The sequence below is a fragment of the Danio rerio genome, chromosome 1 (genome assembly GCF_049306965.1).
Source record: "Danio rerio strain Tuebingen ecotype United States chromosome 1, GRCz12tu, whole genome shotgun sequence".
Lineage (NCBI taxonomy): Eukaryota > Metazoa > Chordata > Actinopteri > Cypriniformes > Danionidae > Danio > Danio rerio.
The window spans coordinates 41,545,001-41,565,000 of NC_133176.1; the positions used below are offsets into that span (position 1 = coordinate 41,545,001).

The following is a 20,000-nucleotide window of genomic DNA, read 5'->3' on the forward strand; positions in this document are numbered from 1 at the left end:
ATGTATATATATATATATATATATATATATATATATATATATATATATATATATATATATATATATATATATATATATATATATATGTAAATATGTGTATATATATGTATATATATATGTATATATATATATATATATATATATATATATATATATATATATATATATAATATCTTTCTATACAATATCTTTTATTGCAAAACGCCTAAGATTAGGCTACTTTTCAGCTACTTTTCCATTTTATTATTTTTTTCTATACAATATCTCTTATAGCAAAATGCTTAAGATTAGGCTACTTTTCAGCTTCATTTTATTCCTTACATGCTCATAAACTTGCAGTCACTTAAGCCAAATGCAGTCACCAGACTGTACACGTTAACTAACGCTAACATCTCAGCATAATAGACATTTTGGCTTCAAAATTACTTCAAAAACTGTTTTAAAAAGTAATAAAAGTTTTTAAAACTATCATCTATGAAGCTATTAATAAGGTAGAGGGAGCACTTTGAAGCCACACAAACAGTAAGCACCTTATAAACTCCAAAGGTAGTCTAGTGCTCAAGGACTGGTAACCATTTTTTTTTTTTTTAATCTGAAGCAAATTATCTATTGTTGTTCTCATAGTTGCTATTGCAGTCTTACACAATGATATTCAAGCTAAAACCAATTTTAAATGACATCATCCTAAAAACAGCATCCTGTTCTTCTATTTATTTTGTTCATGGAATTTCAGCTTTTTAATCAGTGAAAGTCAGGTAAAAATCAGGGAAATTCATACATTGAAAAAAATGATGTCTGCAAAATTGTTGCAAAATAATGTGTGATGTTTAACTTAATTTGTTTGTTTGATTTCAGCCCAAATAAATTGTTTACAACAACCTAACTTTAAAAAATTAGTAAATCCAATAAATCATCTTAGAATTATATTTTTCAGTGTTGGATTCATAAGAAAAAAAACTATACATTTTATTTGTTGTTGTTATGAAATAGCCAATATGGCAATAAACTCTAAAACACTCTCTCTCTCGCTCATGCCTGAATACTTTTTGTTGTCTGACCTTAGGTAAGGATGTTCTGGAACCAGAGCTCTGCGTTGTCATTGTGAGCACTGTAGTGATTCCCAACGCCACACGAGCAGGAGCCGCATCCATGTTGATCCAGAAGGAGACCCAGGAGAGGATGACGATGAGCAGGCTGGGAATGTACATCTGGATCAGGTAGTAGCCCATCTGTCTTTCCAGGTGAAACCGTACCTCAATGCATGTGAACTTGCCTAAAAAGTAAAGTGGAAAAGAGTTGATTAGAACTATAAATGAAGACTTATGCTAGCTGGTAAAACGATTAGGTGTGGTAATAATTGTAGTTCCGACAAAAACCACTGAGATTTTCTAATACGATTTAATTTGATAAAATCAGTTCGGTTGATAGCAATGGTGTTCCAGTTTAATAGTGGAAGTCTTCAGTTTCTTTATACGATGTGCACATTTTTAACTCAGTTGCACAGTGAACCATCATATTATTAAATTAATCTATTAATTAAATTATTTAGATTTTATAAAATGAATAAAGCTGCCAGTTTCAACATAATACAATCATTTATACTCTACATAACATTTAAAAAATAATAATTTTCGAAAGGTTTCTTTTGTGCTATCCAAGGCTGATTTCATTTGATGCATTAAAATAGGAAAATGGAAATTACCATATAATTATTTATACTGAGGCTCTTAGTTTTCCAATACTTTATGCTCACTTTTTTCAATCAATCAATAGACAAACACTGTCTGTTTATTGAGACCATTTGTTTATGCAGTTTGATTTTTAACAAAAGATGTACTGGTTATTTTCTTCCAGGGGATATATGATATGATATGATATGATATGATATGATATGATATGATATGATATGATATGATATGATATGATCTATTTGATATGATATGATATGATATGATATATGATCTATTTGATATATGATATGATATGATATGATATGGATTATGATGTGATGTGATATATGATATGGTATATGGTATGATATGATATGATATATGATATGATGTACAATACGATACAGTATGGTACGATTTATTGCAACCTTAAAAACACTTTTAAAAATTCTTACTCATCTGAATGATGTTATATATAACTTACAATGCTATTTGTCTTATTATAAATGATTCTTGAAGAGGCGGAATAGATAAAACATTAATGCAAATATGTATGATGCCACAAACCGAAAGTGTATTATGTATTGCATTTAAAAAACATAAAAGAATGTGTTTGCTTCATATGCGGTTTGTGAACAACTCTAGACAGCCAATACAGACTAAGTTGATGCGCATAATCCATGTGAAAGATAGGGAGCACTACTTAAAACGTCTGAGAGCTTTCAGCTGCAGTCTGTTTTTTTTTCTTCTTTTTTGTTCTCCATAGCAGAGCCTTTTCCTCTCTCAAAACACATTTCTGCAAGGCTTGTTTTTCCTGAAAAGTAAGGAGACGCTTTCTCTATTTCTGTCTCTTTTGTTCCAAACTCCCTGGGAGATCTTTGCTTGGTAAAATTCCAAGCTGCCCTATCTCTAACTTAAGTGATGTGGGTAAAAAAAAAAATAGCAATAAAAAATAAATAAATGCATGAATTAAACACACATAAACCACATATTTAGACCAACATGAAATAAAGGAGTACTTGCATACAACTACATTCACATTTGAAGGCACAATGATTAGCCCTCATGTAAAATCTTAATAAAGTGCTGTTTGGATAGATTTTATATAGTTTTAATAACTGATTTCCAGTTACTAATTTATTTTGCCATGATTACAGTACAAAATATTCTCTAATTATTTAACAAGACACTAGAATTAAGCTTAAAGTGCAATTTAAAAGCTTAGCTAGATTATTTACTATTATTTAATAACAGTGGTTTGTTCTGTGGCCAACTGAAAAAACAATAAAAATACTGACCTTAATCATAAAAAACGGCATTTATTCCAGCCAACTAAAATAAATAAACTTTCTATATGAAACAATATTGTGAAAATACATTTGCTATGTTACAATTACTAAATTTCTCAGCAGGGATAATTTGCCTTCAACTGCCTAAACAAGCGGTTGCTTCTGCTGAGCATACGTGACACGGAAACGTTACCTATAACTCTCTCTCTCTCTCTCACACACACACACACACGCACACACACACGCACACACACTAGTCTCCTCAGGAGTTTGGTTGGTTGGAGCTGTCAACACTACAGTTGAGGTGACCTGAGAATAAAGCCCCTAGAGACTTAAGTGAGAGAGGTGAGAGAAACAACAACAGAAGGAAGCGGGAAGGGAAAAGAACAAAAAGCAGGAGACGGTCTGTGTTATGGAGCCTGACAGCACCTAACATTCACAGGACAAAAGAGGGATGCAGGAAAGAAGCCAAGAAAGAAGCCAGCAAAATAAACTGTCCTGCTGTATTACAAGGGATGGGGGAGAACAGATCGGACAACCTAAGAGGTGTTATTTCTCCCTCACTTTCCCTAATTATTTACATTTTTATTTCATGGAATGGGATAAGTTGCATTTAGCTGCAGAGTTGTTGTTTCATAAACAGCCACATAGACATACATTTAGACATTTAGCAGACACTTTTGTTCAAAGCGACTTACAATTGAGTTGTAAAACTGATAATTATATTTTGGGTTTGTGTGTGGTGAGGTGGGGGAAAGAAGAGGGGTCTTGGTTTTATTTACCGGGTTTCAGGTGTTCAGAAAAGATGAATTTTTAGTTTTTGTTTAAAGGATACCAGTAAATCTGCTGTCCTTGTGGGAATGGGAAGATCATTTTACCAGCGTGGAACATTGAATGAAAAGGTTTTGGAAAGGGACATGGGTTATGGATGGATGGATGGATGGATGGATAGATGGATGGATAGATGGATGGATAGATAGATAGATAGATAGATAGATAGATAGATAGATAGATAGATAGATAGATAGATAGATAGATAGATAGATAGATAGATAGATAGATGTTAAGTATGGATGACTAAAATAATGTTGCGTTTTTATGTATAATGTTGTGGCTTTTCAATTTTTATGGATGAACATTGAGGTAAAGTAGTTACTGCAGGAGACACGCACGTGTGATATGAATAAGGAATACATTAAAACAAATACGGCAAATGAATAAACCACTTCCAAGAAAACTGTCCTGATGATGCAGCTCATACCCACAGCAAGGATATCAAAAGAACCCAAAATGGCAACAAAACTGAAAACTATGAGGCTTAACAGACACATGACTGCATCAACTGACTAAAAATAGGGCATTTTATACAAAAGGCTCCATTTTCATGGTCCACACAACGCAAGGATTTGTCCACTTTGGAGAGCACTGTAAAAACAACTCTGTTTTCTTTGACCAATCACCTTCTCAGTGTTTACAGCTTAGCAAAATGGAATGAAAAAAGAGATGTGCTAAGTGCAAAAGCTTTAAAATTCCAAGATGAGAAGGCATTTCCGAATCCAAATTCTTCTGATCGAATTTTGAAAGTATTTAGTTTTTAGTTCTGAGTTAAGAAAGCCATGGTAAAAAGCTAAAGTATAAAGCTCTCTTTATTTTGTTGTGCACAATTAATTTATGCTGTCTCAGAACTCTCACCGAAATCAGTTTTACAAGTGTCCCTTTGTGCACAAGTCAACACCCATAGCAAGACGCAGCCATGTTTTCAAACTAAAACGTGTCTTGACATGTCTTCATTTATATGTACACGAGGATTTCTATAATCATGATGCATAAAAATATACTATTTCACATGTGTCCATATAAAATTGCTATAGTGTGGTAGTTTAGTTAATACTATGTTTTTATTTTTTTTAACCATACTATAGAAGCAGTGGGGTAAAGTAAAAAATTACAAACACTTAAATGACTGTAGTCTACAATTTACTGACTAGTTTTAAAAATGTGTACTTTTACTTTCCCTTGAGTACATTTTTTAGTGCTGTATCAGTACTTTTACTCCACTTCTTTCCTTTAAGCTGCAGTCACTACTTTATTATTTTCTGTCTGTGGGGGTTAGAAAAATAATTCCTGCGATTCCTGTCCAATCGAATCGCACATAGAAAGTAAATCACATCATACAGAACTACCTTAAGACATGCAGCAAAATGTTTGGAAGCATTAAAGGTGTCCAAGAAGATACTTTACACGCAATGACCCAGAGACTGTTTAGATGCACGTCACTGATGAGAAGATGACAGATGTTTACTGTATGATGACTGAAATGGCCTTAAACAATAACTAAATGCACTATATAATGTTGTTTACACACACATGCACAAATTACATGTAAACGCATCAACCTTTTTTTTTTTTTTTAAGTAATGGCACTTTTACTTGAGTATGATTCTCTTTCCACCACTGGTAACAAGTATATTTATACAGTAATACTGTGTATATATTATAGTATTTTCAACTTTTGTTAATGAATGCTACAGCGTACTGTAGAATTACCCATAGAGGATTGACACTACCTGACAAAAGTCTTGTCACCTATCCAAGTTTTAGGAACAGCAATTAATAACTTCTAGTTGATCATTTGGTATCAGAAGTGACTTATAAGAAAGGCAAAGGCCTCTAGATTACACTTATTTTACAAAAATAAAATATGATCAGGCCTTGGTTTTAAGTTATTTAATTAGGACAGTAAGGTCTGACTTTGCTTAGACAAAAGTCTCGTCACTTAATAATGTACAGTATAGAATATAAAGTCATGCTGCAGTGGAAAAATAATTAATATTGTGTATGACTGTTGATGTTGCCATCCACTCTGCAGATCTCTTGCATGCCCCCATATGGAATGTAACCCCAAGCCATGATTTTTCCTTCACCAAACTTGACTGATTTCTGTGAGAATCTTGGGTGCGTGTGAATTCCAATAGGTCTTCTGCAGTATTTGTGATGATTACGGTGCAGCTCAACAGATGATGCATTGGGAATCTACCAAAATCTACCTTTTGCCACTTTTCCAAATAATCAACTAGAAGAACTAGAAGTGTATATTGTTAAATAATATACCAAAATTCTTACAGCAATTTGTAACTTTTTGATTTAGTGGATTTTGCTCATCCTCCAAAGATGGTTGGGTTTAAGGATGGGGTATGGTGTCACGCCTACTTTTTAAAATCGTATACATTTTCATATGACTGAACTCAAATTTGTACAGTGTTAGCCACTAAACTGACAAAATGTAAAATGGTTACAGTTCCTAGTAATTTGTTTATATTTTCATAGTTGTTGTCTTTTCATGGCAACTACTTTATTACCACGGGCGATTATTTTTAACACTTTAATGTAGTGTTTAAAATAAACCTTTTTTTTTACTTTTATGTGTAGAGCAATAAAATCAATACTTCCTGCCAAAAGATTCTTATTTTTAGAGCTGTGGCAGAGATGAATTTTTTAGCACGTTGCTTAATTTGCATATTTAGGAAACCCAAAGGAGCCTCCGTCCTTTCACTGACGGGCTTGTTCTGCATTAGCTCCAGGATGAAAACCCACTGTGACATCACTAAAGCTGTGCCATGTGCTTATTTCACATCCCTCATGACTCAACTGACGGAAGATGCGGGGAGCAGAACTACACGGCAGAGCAGGAAGTCTTGTCTGTTAGAGGAGGAAATGTGTGAGCAATCATGCAGAAGGCCCTGTGTCCATCCTGTCATACTGCAGAGCCCAGAAACGCATTTAAAGAAGTGTTAATGAGCCCGATGCTGAAAGTGAAACGTCATTGTGGTGTTTGAAGGCTAATTTGATTTTTAGCATCTATATTGTACCCGTCGGTATAAAAATCACAAGGTCAGCAGGGGCTGCTTGTATGAGTAATGCGATCGGAAAAAAGGCCCCTGGGTAAATTTCAGGGGTGGCATTTCACTTATACAATCACTCCACGAGGAAACATGCTTGTAGAGAAGTGTCTCTTCACATAAAGGGAGATTGATTGTTATTCGGTTTGATGATCTGACAGTGCCTGGTCATGTTAGCCACATGTAATGGCTGCATGAAGCAAGTGTAGTATATTCTCATGATCTGACAGACTGACAAATATGCGGCCTGTCAGGGGCTTGAAACAAGCTATCTGTCAAGTATTGAGTTATTGATTTCTTTTGTAACCAAGGCATTGGGACATTAAGTGATTTTTCAGTTAAGCACAGATGTAGGTGAGGAAAGTGAATTAAGAGATGAGTGTGTTGTATACAGGTCAGCATTGGCGAATACCTCTGTAAACATGTCTGTAAACACAAAAACAGATCCATTTATTTTCATTGTGAGGCAATTCTATGTACATCATTCTATATACATATAGTATACTAAACTACAGTCGTAAACTACGCTGACATATGAACCTGGATGTGAATTGTTTTCCTATAAATAAAGTTCTTAAAGGTATAGTTTACCCAAAAATGAAAATGCTGAAAATCATTTATTTCTTGTTTCAAACCTGTTCAGTTCTTTCTTCTGATGAACACAAAGACAATATTTTGAAGAAAGCTCAAAACCTGTAACCTTTGACTTTCACACTTACAGTAGCTGTTTTTAATATGAAACTTGATACAGGTTTTGTTACAGGTTTTTTAGGTTTCTTCAAAATGTCACCTTTTAAATTTATTGCAACAACAAAATCATACTGTAATGGTGTGGAACCACATTGGGGACATTAAATAGTGATTACATTTAAATTTTTAGGTGAACTATCCCTTTAAATCAAGGCACTTTTATTTAAAAAAATATATATTTGTTTTGTCCTTTTGTGTAACCAAAATTTAGGTTGAAAAGACCCAGCAATATTTTTATAGTATACAGGGAAATTTCTGCATGTGAGACTGCAGTCCATAAGAGCGCAGATATGGCTAGAAATAGTATTTCTACTGGCAAGGTGAAAGAACACAAACAGCAGCTCATTTTCATAATGCCCAAATGCAATCTACTCGGAACAAAATAATGTGGCTTGCTAATCAATATGCAAATATGCAATAATCATATTTTGGATTTTTCTGTCATAATGCAAAATACATTCATTCATTAATTCATTCACAGAATGTGGAAGAAAGTGACTTTGAACATGGCCTGATTGTTGGTGTGGACTATTTCAGAAGCTGCTGATTTACTGGGATTTTCACGCACAACCATCTCTTGGGCTAACAGAGAATGGTCAGAAAAAAAGAAAATATTCAATGAGCGGCAGTTCTGTGGGCATAAAATCTTGTTGATGCCAGAGGTCAGAGGAGAATGGTCAGGCTGGTTCGAGCTGATAGAAAGGCAACAGTAACTCAGTAAGAGCAGAAGAGCATCTCAGATTGCACAACATGTCCAACTTTGAGGAGGGTAGGCTACAGCAGCAGAAGACCACACTGGGTGCTACTCTTGTCAGCTTAAAAAAAGGAAACTGAGGCTACAATGGTGGTATAATGGTGTGGGGGATATTTTCTTGGTACACTTTGGGCCATTAGTATCAATTGAGCATTGTGTCAATGCCACAGCCTACCTGAGAGTCGTTGCTGACTATGTCTATCACTTTATGACCACAGTGTACCCATCTTCTGATTGCTACTTACAGCAGGATAACGCACCATGTCATAAAACGCAAATCATTTCAGACTGGTTTCTTGAACATGACAATAAGTGCACTGTACTCAAATGGCCTCCGCAGTCACCAGAGCTCAATCCAATAGAGCACCTTTGGGATGTGGTGGAATGGAAGGGCCTACTTGCGTTATGCTATCTGAACCGTGCCCAGGCCCGTTTCCCAGATCGTTTGAGAAGTGTGAGGGCTCCGAATCGGGCTCAGGCACGGTTCACTCGGCCCGCCCTAGCCTGGTTGGAAGAGGTGTGCCTGAGTGCGATTCTCTTGGCCTTTGGCGCGGTACGCTTTTGTGTGAGTGCAAAACGTGACTGACTCCGAAACTCAAAGCGAGATGTGACTTTTAAGGGACTGTTTGATATGGATTTATTAATCATTCTTACTGTTCAATTAACGCAAACTGCCGTAGTTTATTAAAGACGCAAACCCATCACTGCACAACAGCTGCACCTTCAGCAAACCTCCTAATTCCTTCAGCTCAAGGACTTTATGATTGTTTATGAATGTCAAAAGTGGCAGATCTGTTTGGCGAAATATTTTACTGCGTGTCACTGCATCCCAAATGACTAAAGTGATTTAACTAAAGAAATCTCCACTGTGCTGAGCGAGAGCGCTTACTGAACAGCGCATCATCGGTGACGTAAGCGTGCCCAGGCTAGAATGTAATGTGAGTGCGGGCCGTCGGGGGAGACGAGAGGGGGGACAAGCGCGCTTTGGCCCGCTTCAAGGCAACTGTACAAAGTGTCAGTATGCCCGAAGATTCGCATCATGGATGTGCAGCCGACAAAACTGCAGAAATTGCATGATGCTATCATCACAATTTCGGAGGAATATTTCTAGTATCTTGTTGAACCTGTCATAAAGGAATAAAAAAGTTCTGAAGGCAAAAGGGAGTCCAACCTGGTCCTATTAGGGTGTACCTAAGAAAATGGCCAGTGACTGTGTAACTATTTACAAATATTTACTTCTCAAAAATTATTGCACCTGAAATTAAAGCTTCTACAAATGTATGTCCAATCCATCCACAAAAATAATGGATCATTCTTCATTTCTAATTTCTCACCACAGGTTTTATAGCAACTAAAGAAAAAAAAAAAGGTGTAAGATCCCTGATTTAAAAAAAAAAAAAGTGAGGCATAGTTGAAGCCAGAAGCTAAACCACAGACTGTGGGGAATAGAAAAAAAAGTAATTTTGTTAGCTCTGATTTCATACGTGGTTTTGTCTGTTATGACTAGACCGTTTTATGCGTTATAACATATCAGCACTATGCGCTCTCCTGGCCCGAATAAAGCAGTGTTAAATTAACACAACAGCTCAGTTTCCCAAGTCGCCTTCAAAAACTGCTTTTTCTAAAAAGGTTGTTGTGCAACAGCTTTTCGTTTCAGGCTAAACACAAACACACACACACACACACACACACACACACACACACACACATACAGACATGCGTGTTTGTTACCAAATGTGTATTACCAATGCTTATTTGTCTGGATTCATTTTGTAAACTATTTGTCTGATTTATATGTACTTTTGCAGTTTGGAATATGCAACCTATGTTTTATTTAGCAAAACAATTACTTCTGCATGAATTAAATAAATCAATTGAGTATATCGAAAACCCTTCAAAGCTATTGACAGGGTGGCGTTTTGTAATTGTTTTACCTTTTATTTGGACGCTCACCTTTCAAGACGATCAATATTAATATATGAGTCAATATTGATTCAATTACTGAGTCTGAAATTTTAAAACAGTCCAGGGAATAACATGACTGACATGTAGATCCCTATAGAATCATTCGATCATCAACTGTCTAGAGATTTACATAAAAAAGAGACCTTTGAATCTAGGGGAGTCTGACCATTCGTTCTCTAATCGTCTTTCTTTTTCCCCACTGCGGTTTACCATTTTCTCCTGCCTCTCAGGTTTGATATGGTGGACATCTCTCTCTCATTTTGTCATCACTCACTGTGGACAATTGTTTAAGGCAGCCTGACCTTGACCCACCAGCATCTGTCATTCATAGTGTCACATAGTCGCTCTCAGGCAAAAAATCACAGGGAGAAAAAAGGTCATTACCGCCTCGTCACTCACTCGGGAGCGTGTCAGATAATTCCAGTATATGAACTGATAGCACTGTAATGCATAGGCTTAAATATGAAAGGCAAAATAAAAAGGCTTACTGATTTATCCAATTACATCTGACCAGGGTATTGAGAACTTAATCTCCTAAAGATAGATTTGATGGGATGGTGTGTACAGTATATATGTACTATAATGCTCCAGTCACTGTTGACATTGACATTGCTCAGCCGGATTTTGTCTGTTTTTAAAAATAAAAATCCTCTGTAGTTCTCAGAAGTCTTACAGCTTAATGTTTGGTCCAGTTATTCTGCTTGTTGAAGATTACGATTTCTAAATTTAAGTTTTGTGATTGCTTTATGGTCCACTACATTGAATGAGTTATATAAAATGATTAGCGAAAAGAAAATCTCAGGCAGTAAACACTGACTGACAGGGCTTTCCTCACTGAAGTGTTTTCCACACACTTGATATTTATATGACAGCAATTTTGAGGCCAGGCGTTCGCTGCATAATTGAGACAAAGAGATCTGTCATAACAAGCTTTTTCTGTTATCAGTTAATAAAGCTGCTCCTTAACACTGCATCTCATTGAAGCATGATTTCAAATGCATTCTGCTGGATTGCTTTTTTCATTCTCTTTTATTTCTTGCAAACTGTGTTTCAATCATCCTTCGAATTGCGCTAATTGAAAATGTGACTTTTGCATGTATCACAAATAACATAGATACAATAGTTCTACAATAACAAAAATCTATTCCCAAAACTGCAGTATTTTTGTATTTACCGAGCATTTGCTGTCAGATAATCATCCTTTATACCAGTGTTTTCCAACCCCGTTCCTAATGGCACACCAACAGTACACATTTTCAACCTCTCCCTATTGAATCAGCTCATCAGAACATGGGTCAGATAAGGGAGATGTCCAAAATATGTACTGTTGGTGTGCCTCCTGGAACAGGGTTGGAAAACACTTCTTCATACATACTGCCATGAGTTTTTCTTTCTTACTTTTTTTTCACCCCAAGATGCTCTATTGCATTGCACAACACAAAAATTGATCTGTCCATCTAGAAATTCTATATTCACAGTTCCCAGGACAGGCTCATTAGAAATGCATGCATCAGCCTATGTTTTTTTTCTTTTTTTTTCTGAAGGATAAATTATGTTGCTCTTGGTACATTTTGATGCATGCTTTAGATGACAGATCCACTAGAGGGTGCTATCTATATTTTTTGCAAATGAAATGAGACACTTGGGGTATGTTTAGTTGTACATTTCATATACTCATTCTACTTGCAGATTTCAACAAGATGGCAGGGATTGTTATACAGATCAAAACCACTGATCTAAATCCTTCCTTAAACCAAACTAGTGGTCTTCAAAAACAAACGCACGAACAAAGTGAGTAGACTTTTCTCTTTTGTGGATTTGTAATCACTGGACTCGAAGCAGAGTAATCAGCATCACAAGTACAACAATGTATAAAGTGAGCTACTGAGAAATCTGACCACGCCTGAAAATCTGTGTTTATGGAAATAGATGCAGTATACTGTATGAGGCAAATAGATATTTACAAATCATAATTATCTTTGAGTTGTTCTGTGGTATTTATTTGTTGTTTTTCAAAAAACTGCATGAAAATATCTAATTTGTTGACTAACATGTCCCAGTAAATTTGACAAAGAAACAAATGTTCTTGTTCTAATACTGCCCCCATATTTTTCATTTTACCTACAAACTGCAGTCAAATGTATGTTGTTGAAGCCTGTGTTGTCAGTTCCACTGTAAAATCACATTTTAACCTCCATGTGTGGTTTTTAACTTAACATAAATGCTTGGATAAAATGCCTACAGTACATATACAGTTGAAGTCAAAATTATTAGCCTCCCTGAATTATTAGATCCCTGTTTTCTCCCACAATTTCTATTTAACGGAGAGATTTTCTTCCAAAACATTTCTAAACATAATAGTTTTAATAACTCATTTCTAATAACAGATTTATTTTTTCTTTGCGATGATGACAGTAATATAATATAATATTTGACTAGATATTTTTAAGACACGCCTATACAGCTTAAAGTGACATTTAAAGGCTTAACTAGGTTAATTAGGTTAAATAGGCAGGTTAAGGTAAATAGGCAAGTTATTGTGTAGCGATGGTTTGTTCTGTTGACTATTGGGGAAAAAAAAAAGCTTAAAGACGTTTATACTTTGTATATTATACTCCTGTAATTGTGCATTTTTGTTTGTATAACACTGGATAATAAAAACACTGTTATTTTTAATCATTTTTAAATTGACATTTAGAAAATTATTATGAATAAATCATATATCATAAATTTAAATCATAAATCTTCTGTTGTCTTCTATCCCACTAAAGAAGTAGTTATTAACTCCTTAGTTTCAACCCCCAATTTATTATTATTTTTTTATCCTACATGTTTAAAAGAAGAACAATCAAATAAAATTTTATATTGTATAGTCATGCTTAGTACAGCAAAAATGTAGAAAAAACCCTGAACTGCACAGTATAATTTGTATGGTGATCTGTCACATGGTCAAAGCTTGCCAAATTTGTGAAATTTGGTTTGTGAATTAATGCATGAAATCATCTACATTTAATTTGCATTTATAAGAAACATCACTGAAGCAAGTGTCTGAGTATATGTAGTAAAACCGTTAATTGTTTACATGTTGTTGAATGGCATGCTTTGGAAATTACCTGTGTTGTAGTGCTTGGTGCAGTATCTCAAATCAGACTCGTCTTTGAGGATGAACTGTGGAAGGGTCAGTCCATCAGCCACCTGCACGGGTCCCTTTTCTTGCCACTCAAAGATCAGGTCATTCATTGTGTAACCAACTAGATGAAAGAGCAAGAGAAACATTTAGATTTTTCAGTATTGGTAGTAATGGGATGGAAAATGTTGTGAAATTATAGTCATTCTGAAAATAACTCAACTGTTAGAATTTAACATTAAAATAAACATTTTCACCAATCTTCAAAGAATATTCTTGACATCTGTAACTATATTTAAAAAGTAACTGTAATTAATGTCTGCAGTTATATCTTTAACTAGTGTTCTCTCTAATCATTAAAAAATGTTTGTTATTCCAATTGTTTGAGTTTAGTTTTTTTTTTTTGTACCCAAAAAGCAAGATATACTAAAGAGTAATGTAGGAAAAAAATGCCATTGATCTCCATAGTAAGTAATAATATTACATTGTTTTGTGTTTAAAAGAAGAAAGGAAGTCATAAAAATGTAGAAGAATATTAGTGAGAGAATTTTTATTTTAGGGTAAACTGTCATTTTGACCTAACCTCAAACGCTTTTAGCCTTAATTACAACTATAGGAGTTTGCAATAAAGCATAATTAAATTTACTATTGTACTAAGCAATGACATTTGTATTAGTACACAGTTATTGGCATTACATATATATATATATATATATATATATATATATATATATATATATATATATATATATACACACAGTTGAAGTCAGAATTATTAGCCCCCAAGATAATTTTTTCTTCTTTTTTAAATATTTCCCAAATGATGTTTAACAGAGCAAGGACATTTTCACACTAAGTCTGATAATATTTAATAATATAATATAATATAATATAATATAATATAATATATTATAATATAATATAATATAATATAATATAATATAATATAATATAATATAATAAATATTAATAACATTTTTGGGACAAATTTATTAGCCCCTTTAAGCTAATTGTTTTTTTTTTTTTGATAGTGTACAGAACAAACCATCGTTATACAATAACTTGCCTAATTACCATAACCTGCCTAGTTCACCTTATTAACCTAGTTAAGCCTTTAAATGTAACTTTAAGCTGTATAGAAGTGTCTTGAAAAATATCTAGTAAAATATTATTTACTGTCATCATGGCAATGAATGACATGAGTTCTTAAAACTATTATGCTTCGAAATGTGCTGAAACAATCTTCCCTCCATTAAACAGAAATTGGGGGAAAAAAATAAACAGGGGCGCTAATAATTCTGACTTCAACTGTGTGTGTGTATATATATATATATATATATATATATATATATATATATATATATATATATATATATATGTATGTATGTATGTATGTATGTATGTGTGTGTGTGTGTGTGTATAAACATTGTAGATTTTTTGTGCTGTACTATTCTGGTACTATACTGGGATCTGTACTATTCGTTTCAGTTCTGATGGTTTAATGTCTACTGTATATTCTAAAGATGCAAAGTTTAACAAGAAACTGTCTGAAAAGTCAATTTTTGACAGACAGTCACTTCAAAATAAGAGTTTAGATTTTAAGATCACTGCGACACTAAAGTGAATTTTAATACAAAGATTGTAAAAATATACTGGCTTACTTTTCTTGCCTATCAATTGCTGAACTGTATATTTGAACTCATACTGTGCACATACAGACATGAAACAAGCTACTGTAACTGCAGTTCATAATGAAAAGGCACAAAGCTTTAACATGAAGACAAATCATATCACAAAGCATTAAGCAGTTCACCAGCACAATATCCTCAGGGCTGCAAATGCAGCGGAAAATGTATGGTGTGATGTTGAAATGGTGGATATAATTATCTCTGTTTCTAGTGTCACTTGTGCTTCTCTTGATGGTGCCACTTTACCAGAGGGAAGGTGAACCTGCTTGTTCTGTTCTGTTCTATTCTATTCTATTCTATTCTATTCTATTCTATTCTATTCTATTCTATTCTATTCTATTCTATTCTATTCTATTCTATTCTATTCTATTCTATTCTTACCTGGAAAACAATATCTTTAACAGTTGCCCGTAGCTTGTTTCGCAGGTGTTTTTTTTTTTTTTTTTTTTTGCTTATTTAGGCTTTGAATTGCATTATATGACTTAAATCTCTGCTTCAAATTTTTTTTTGAAAATATTGCAGATTACAATTTATTAGCTTTGTGAAATGAATGTTTTATACAGTATATGGTTATTTTTATATATCATATATCATATAAAGATACTAACAACATTTTTAATAATAAATGTTTTAATCAATTTATTTTTACATGATATATTAATATTTAATAATATTTTACCAGTTATTTTGCAAGATATTAAAATTCAGCTAAAAATGCAGTTTAAGGGCTTAAATAGGTTAATTGAATTAACTAGACAACTTAATTAGGTAAGTTACGGGATGTGTGGTTTGTTTGGTAGCCCATCTAAGAAAAAAAATTATTTATTTTATTTAAATAAACCAACATTTATATATTTATTGTCATTTTGGGGGTCAATATTATTTGCCCCTTAAGGCTTTTTTCATATTGACTATACAGAATGAACCACAGTGGTCTGATGACCTGCTTCATTAACCTTAAATGCCAAAAATGCCTCAAGTTTTATAAAAATTCTAAGAATGTCAGTACAACTCACTTTATTACACTTTTTTTAAAACAGTAATGAAGACCAGGTCCAAACTTCCTATAATGCAAAATGAAAGCCTAAATAAATGTAAAACATGAATTGCAAGCTACAGACAACTGTTAATTAACAGATAAACTTTTGCACCTTTATACACATTTCTTATCTACTGAATGATCAAACTTCCAGCAGAGACAATTTTCTGTTAGAAATAATGTAACATTAAACCTCTCAATAAGCAACTCTTTTTTTTCTTTTTTTTTTCTTTTTTTGCAACAAGAACATGGCCACTCTAAAATATGTAGTTATAAAGACATATTCCCCATGACATGAGGCCTTTCGTTAAAAAGCCTCAACCCCAGCTCAGAGCAATCATCATGGGAAAGATCGAGGGAGCGGTGGCATGTTTTCCAGTCCACAGAAAGCTCTTTGAATGATTTGCTGAACACTTTGACCACTAGCTTCACTAATCTTTAACCAGATACAAGGCACTTAGACTGTAGAAAGAACGTCCGACCTATGTGTCCTCAAGTTACTGTCTAGAGATAGTACAAGATTTCTCTATGAGGATATTTTAAGGCGACATGTTGAATGTCTTCAGGGTCCTCCCTACCCATAATTTTAGCACAACTCTACCAGGTGAATGCTAATGCCAAACATGCTTCACATCAAATCTGCTACTGACCTCATGCTGAAGCTACATTATCAAATGAGTGTCTGCTTTCCGCAGAACTGTGAACGAGGGCTGGGGGGAGTTACATAACAAGCTCCTGATGAGAAGAGGTCATACGAGATTACTCACAACTCTCCAGCTGCATTATGCACGTCTGCACATCCATGGGGAAATTCTTTAGATCCATCGGACACGAGAGCGTCAGAGTCAATCTAAAAATCCAATGAGAAAATGACATAATAGATGTTATTGTATATACACACCTTTTGTTTCTCATTTTGTTTCAGTCCCTATTTAATCCCTTATTATATTTAATTCATCTCATCAAATCTCAATTATAGGGTGGGCCATTTACATGGATACACCTTAATAAAAATGGGGATGGTTGGTGATATTAATGTCCTGTCTGTGGCACATTAGTATATGTGAGAGGGCAAACATTTCAAGATCCAAGAACTTTACTGGATGTGCAGCACCAGAAACTACGGATACTGGAAGCCTGTTCTGACATTTCTCCTGCGGTGTTGCTATCAGTGTGTGAAGAGTGGGAGAAGAGGGTTGCATTGACAATCCAACACAATAGACAGCACATTGAACACATTTTATAAGTGGTCAGACACTTGTAAATAACTCATGAAAGAATAAAGTTACGTTAAAATCAAGCACACCATTGTTTTTCTTGTGAAATTCCCAGTAAGTTTAATGTGTCAAATGACCCTCTTCCTATTGAAAAAACAAAAGTTGGATCCAAGATGGCCAACTTCAAAACGGCCACCATGGTCATCACCCATCCTGAACATTTTGCCTCCTCACATATTCTAATGTCCTGCAAACAGGACATTAAAATCCCCAACCATTCCCATTTTATTAAGGTGTAATATACTGTAAATGGCCCACCCTGTAGTTTAGCAATGTTAGTTTCTTTTATGTCACACTTAACATGAAAAAACATGCTTTGAGACTTATGCATCTGAGTAAATAAACTAATGTATACTTTGTTAGCATAGGACAATATTTGGCTGAGATTCTCACTCACTTTGCTTCAGCTTAGTCCTTGCTTTAACGGGGATCGGCACAGTTGAATGAAACAATAACTCTGGCATATGTTTTATGGGTGGGTGATACAAAATCAATCAACAAACTTAAATTTTGCCATTTCTAACAAAATCTGTCTGAAGCGAAATTCATTTTGTGTTCTTTTCGGCAGTTTAAAACTGCACACCAAAGTGAGCTTTTGGATGAGTTTGTTTTGGCTCCCAAACACCTTTGAACTACCATTACTAATTATGCAATTGGTGGGCATGCACTGGGTCTACGCTGCCTTTGACGTGCAATTGATTCATATCTCATATTCACTGATTTCAGAAAAGGAAAAAAAAAACAAGAACAACAAAAGAGAATAAACAGCTTGAGTAGCAGAGCTGGTACAAATGTACAGTCGCTAAAATACAGCATATCATTCCTTAAACCCCTTTTTTTTTCCCTGAAAGAAGAATGAAAAATAACTTTGTTTTAAGTATGCCAGTACTCATGCAACCCTCAGTGCTGGGAAACACCAATAAACTTTTTCTTTAACACACTCTCATATACTATAGCCAATTTAGGCCCTTTCCACATGAAGACTGCTATTTTCAAAACCAAAGTGTTTTTCTATGCAGTTTGGCCATTCGTCTAGACAAAAAGCAGCATCAGCTGAGTCACGGTGTGGTATCACAGTGTGGAAACGAAGTATCAGTGTGATCTTGTGACCTTATGACCCTCTCCTTCATGATTGACCAACACCGCTTTATTCTCATGCTGGATTCACACCAAAACGTGGTGTTGAAGATAATTCTGCTTGTTCATGACAAACGCAGCCTGCATTAATTACGCAGTGAGACAGTAATTTGCCTCTGTTTGCGTGTTAGCATTTACTTTGTATGTACCTTACTTGCGCAAATTCTTCATTTTGGTCTTGGTGTGAGGCCAGCATAAAAGACTTTTATCGCTGCCTGTTGATTCAGCATGACCTTAACAGTGTCTTACAGCGAGTTTTTGTGTTTTCATGTGAATCTTTTTGTTGTGAGGTGACAGAACAACCCACTGAGTCACTGTGCCGCATGGCTGAGATGCTGCAATTTGAAAGTCTAAAACTGAGGGTTCAAAAAATTGAAATACTAAGAAAAGTTAATTTAAAGATGTCTAAATTAGGTTATTGTATGTTGATTACAAGTATACGCAATGTATAATATTATAGACTATTTTTCTGTGTGGGCTAGGGGGGTTGAGGAGTGGATTTTGTTTTGTTTACAATGAATATTACTGATCAAAATTAAATTTTGATATATTTATGGAAAGAAATCTTATCTTTTTATTAGATATTCTAATTATTTTTGGCATAAAAGTAAAATCAATAATTTTGACTTACAATTTTCTTTTTTTGTCTATTTTCAAAAATATACTTTAAGTAAACATAAAACTGGTTTAAAGAAATAAATAAAATCACATACTGCTAAGCTAACTGACTCTTGTCACTGCATCTCTTTATACTGTAAAAAATTGCCGGGTTCCACATAATTCCTTTATGTTGTCCCAACATAAAACAATTAAGTCGTCCCAAAAAAACTCAAGAATTGTGTTGATTCAGCTCGTTTCAAATAAGTAGTTTGAACAAGCAGTAAAAATATTTTTTTGAGTGATTTTGCATTCTGATGCGTCTACTATTCTCAGTTGTTTGTGGCTTTGGATAAAAGTGTCTGCTAAATGAATAAATGTAAATGTAATATGCCAGTGTAAACAGTTTGGGCTTTTCCCCTGGTTGAAAAATTGTAAATGTAAATGCAATTCAGGTTACGTTTTCTGAATGTATTATGCACAAATCCACGGCTCAGACAAAAGGAGGAATCAAAGTGGAGGTTTGTGAGAATCGGAAGCTGCTTGAGTGGTGGGATTTTTTTGAACGGAAGGCCTTTAAAGCAAAGCAGAGACGAGTCTGGCAGCCGCAGATTGGCCATGTTTTAATTACACTCCTTCTCCCTCAGGGAACCACGTGGATTTCAGTTAGAGTGAATCCTCTGTCGTTTCACATCTGCGCAGCTTTCTGTCATATCTACTCAAAAGCCTGACATAATTTGCCCCTCACTATTAACTCCAGCATTTCCTTTCTACCCTTCACCCTGCCACATTGATATTGTCTGCTCT

General features: G+C 34.5%; 1 protein-coding gene across 2 annotated transcripts in view; it reads right to left on the reverse strand.

Moving 5' to 3' along the window:
* The window catches only part of glra3 (glycine receptor, alpha 3), a 105,987-nt gene that overhangs the window by 11,141 nt on the left and 74,846 nt on the right, over window positions 1–20,000 (reverse strand). For both annotated transcript variants that reach the window (XM_021477569.3, NM_152965.1), the window contains 3 exon segments: window positions 16,950–17,032; window positions 13,441–13,578; window positions 1,059–1,273 (listed from right to left, as the gene is read on the reverse strand). In XM_021477569.3, coding sequence (XP_021333244.1) covers window positions 1,059–1,273; window positions 13,441–13,578; window positions 16,950–17,032 — 436 coding nt within the window.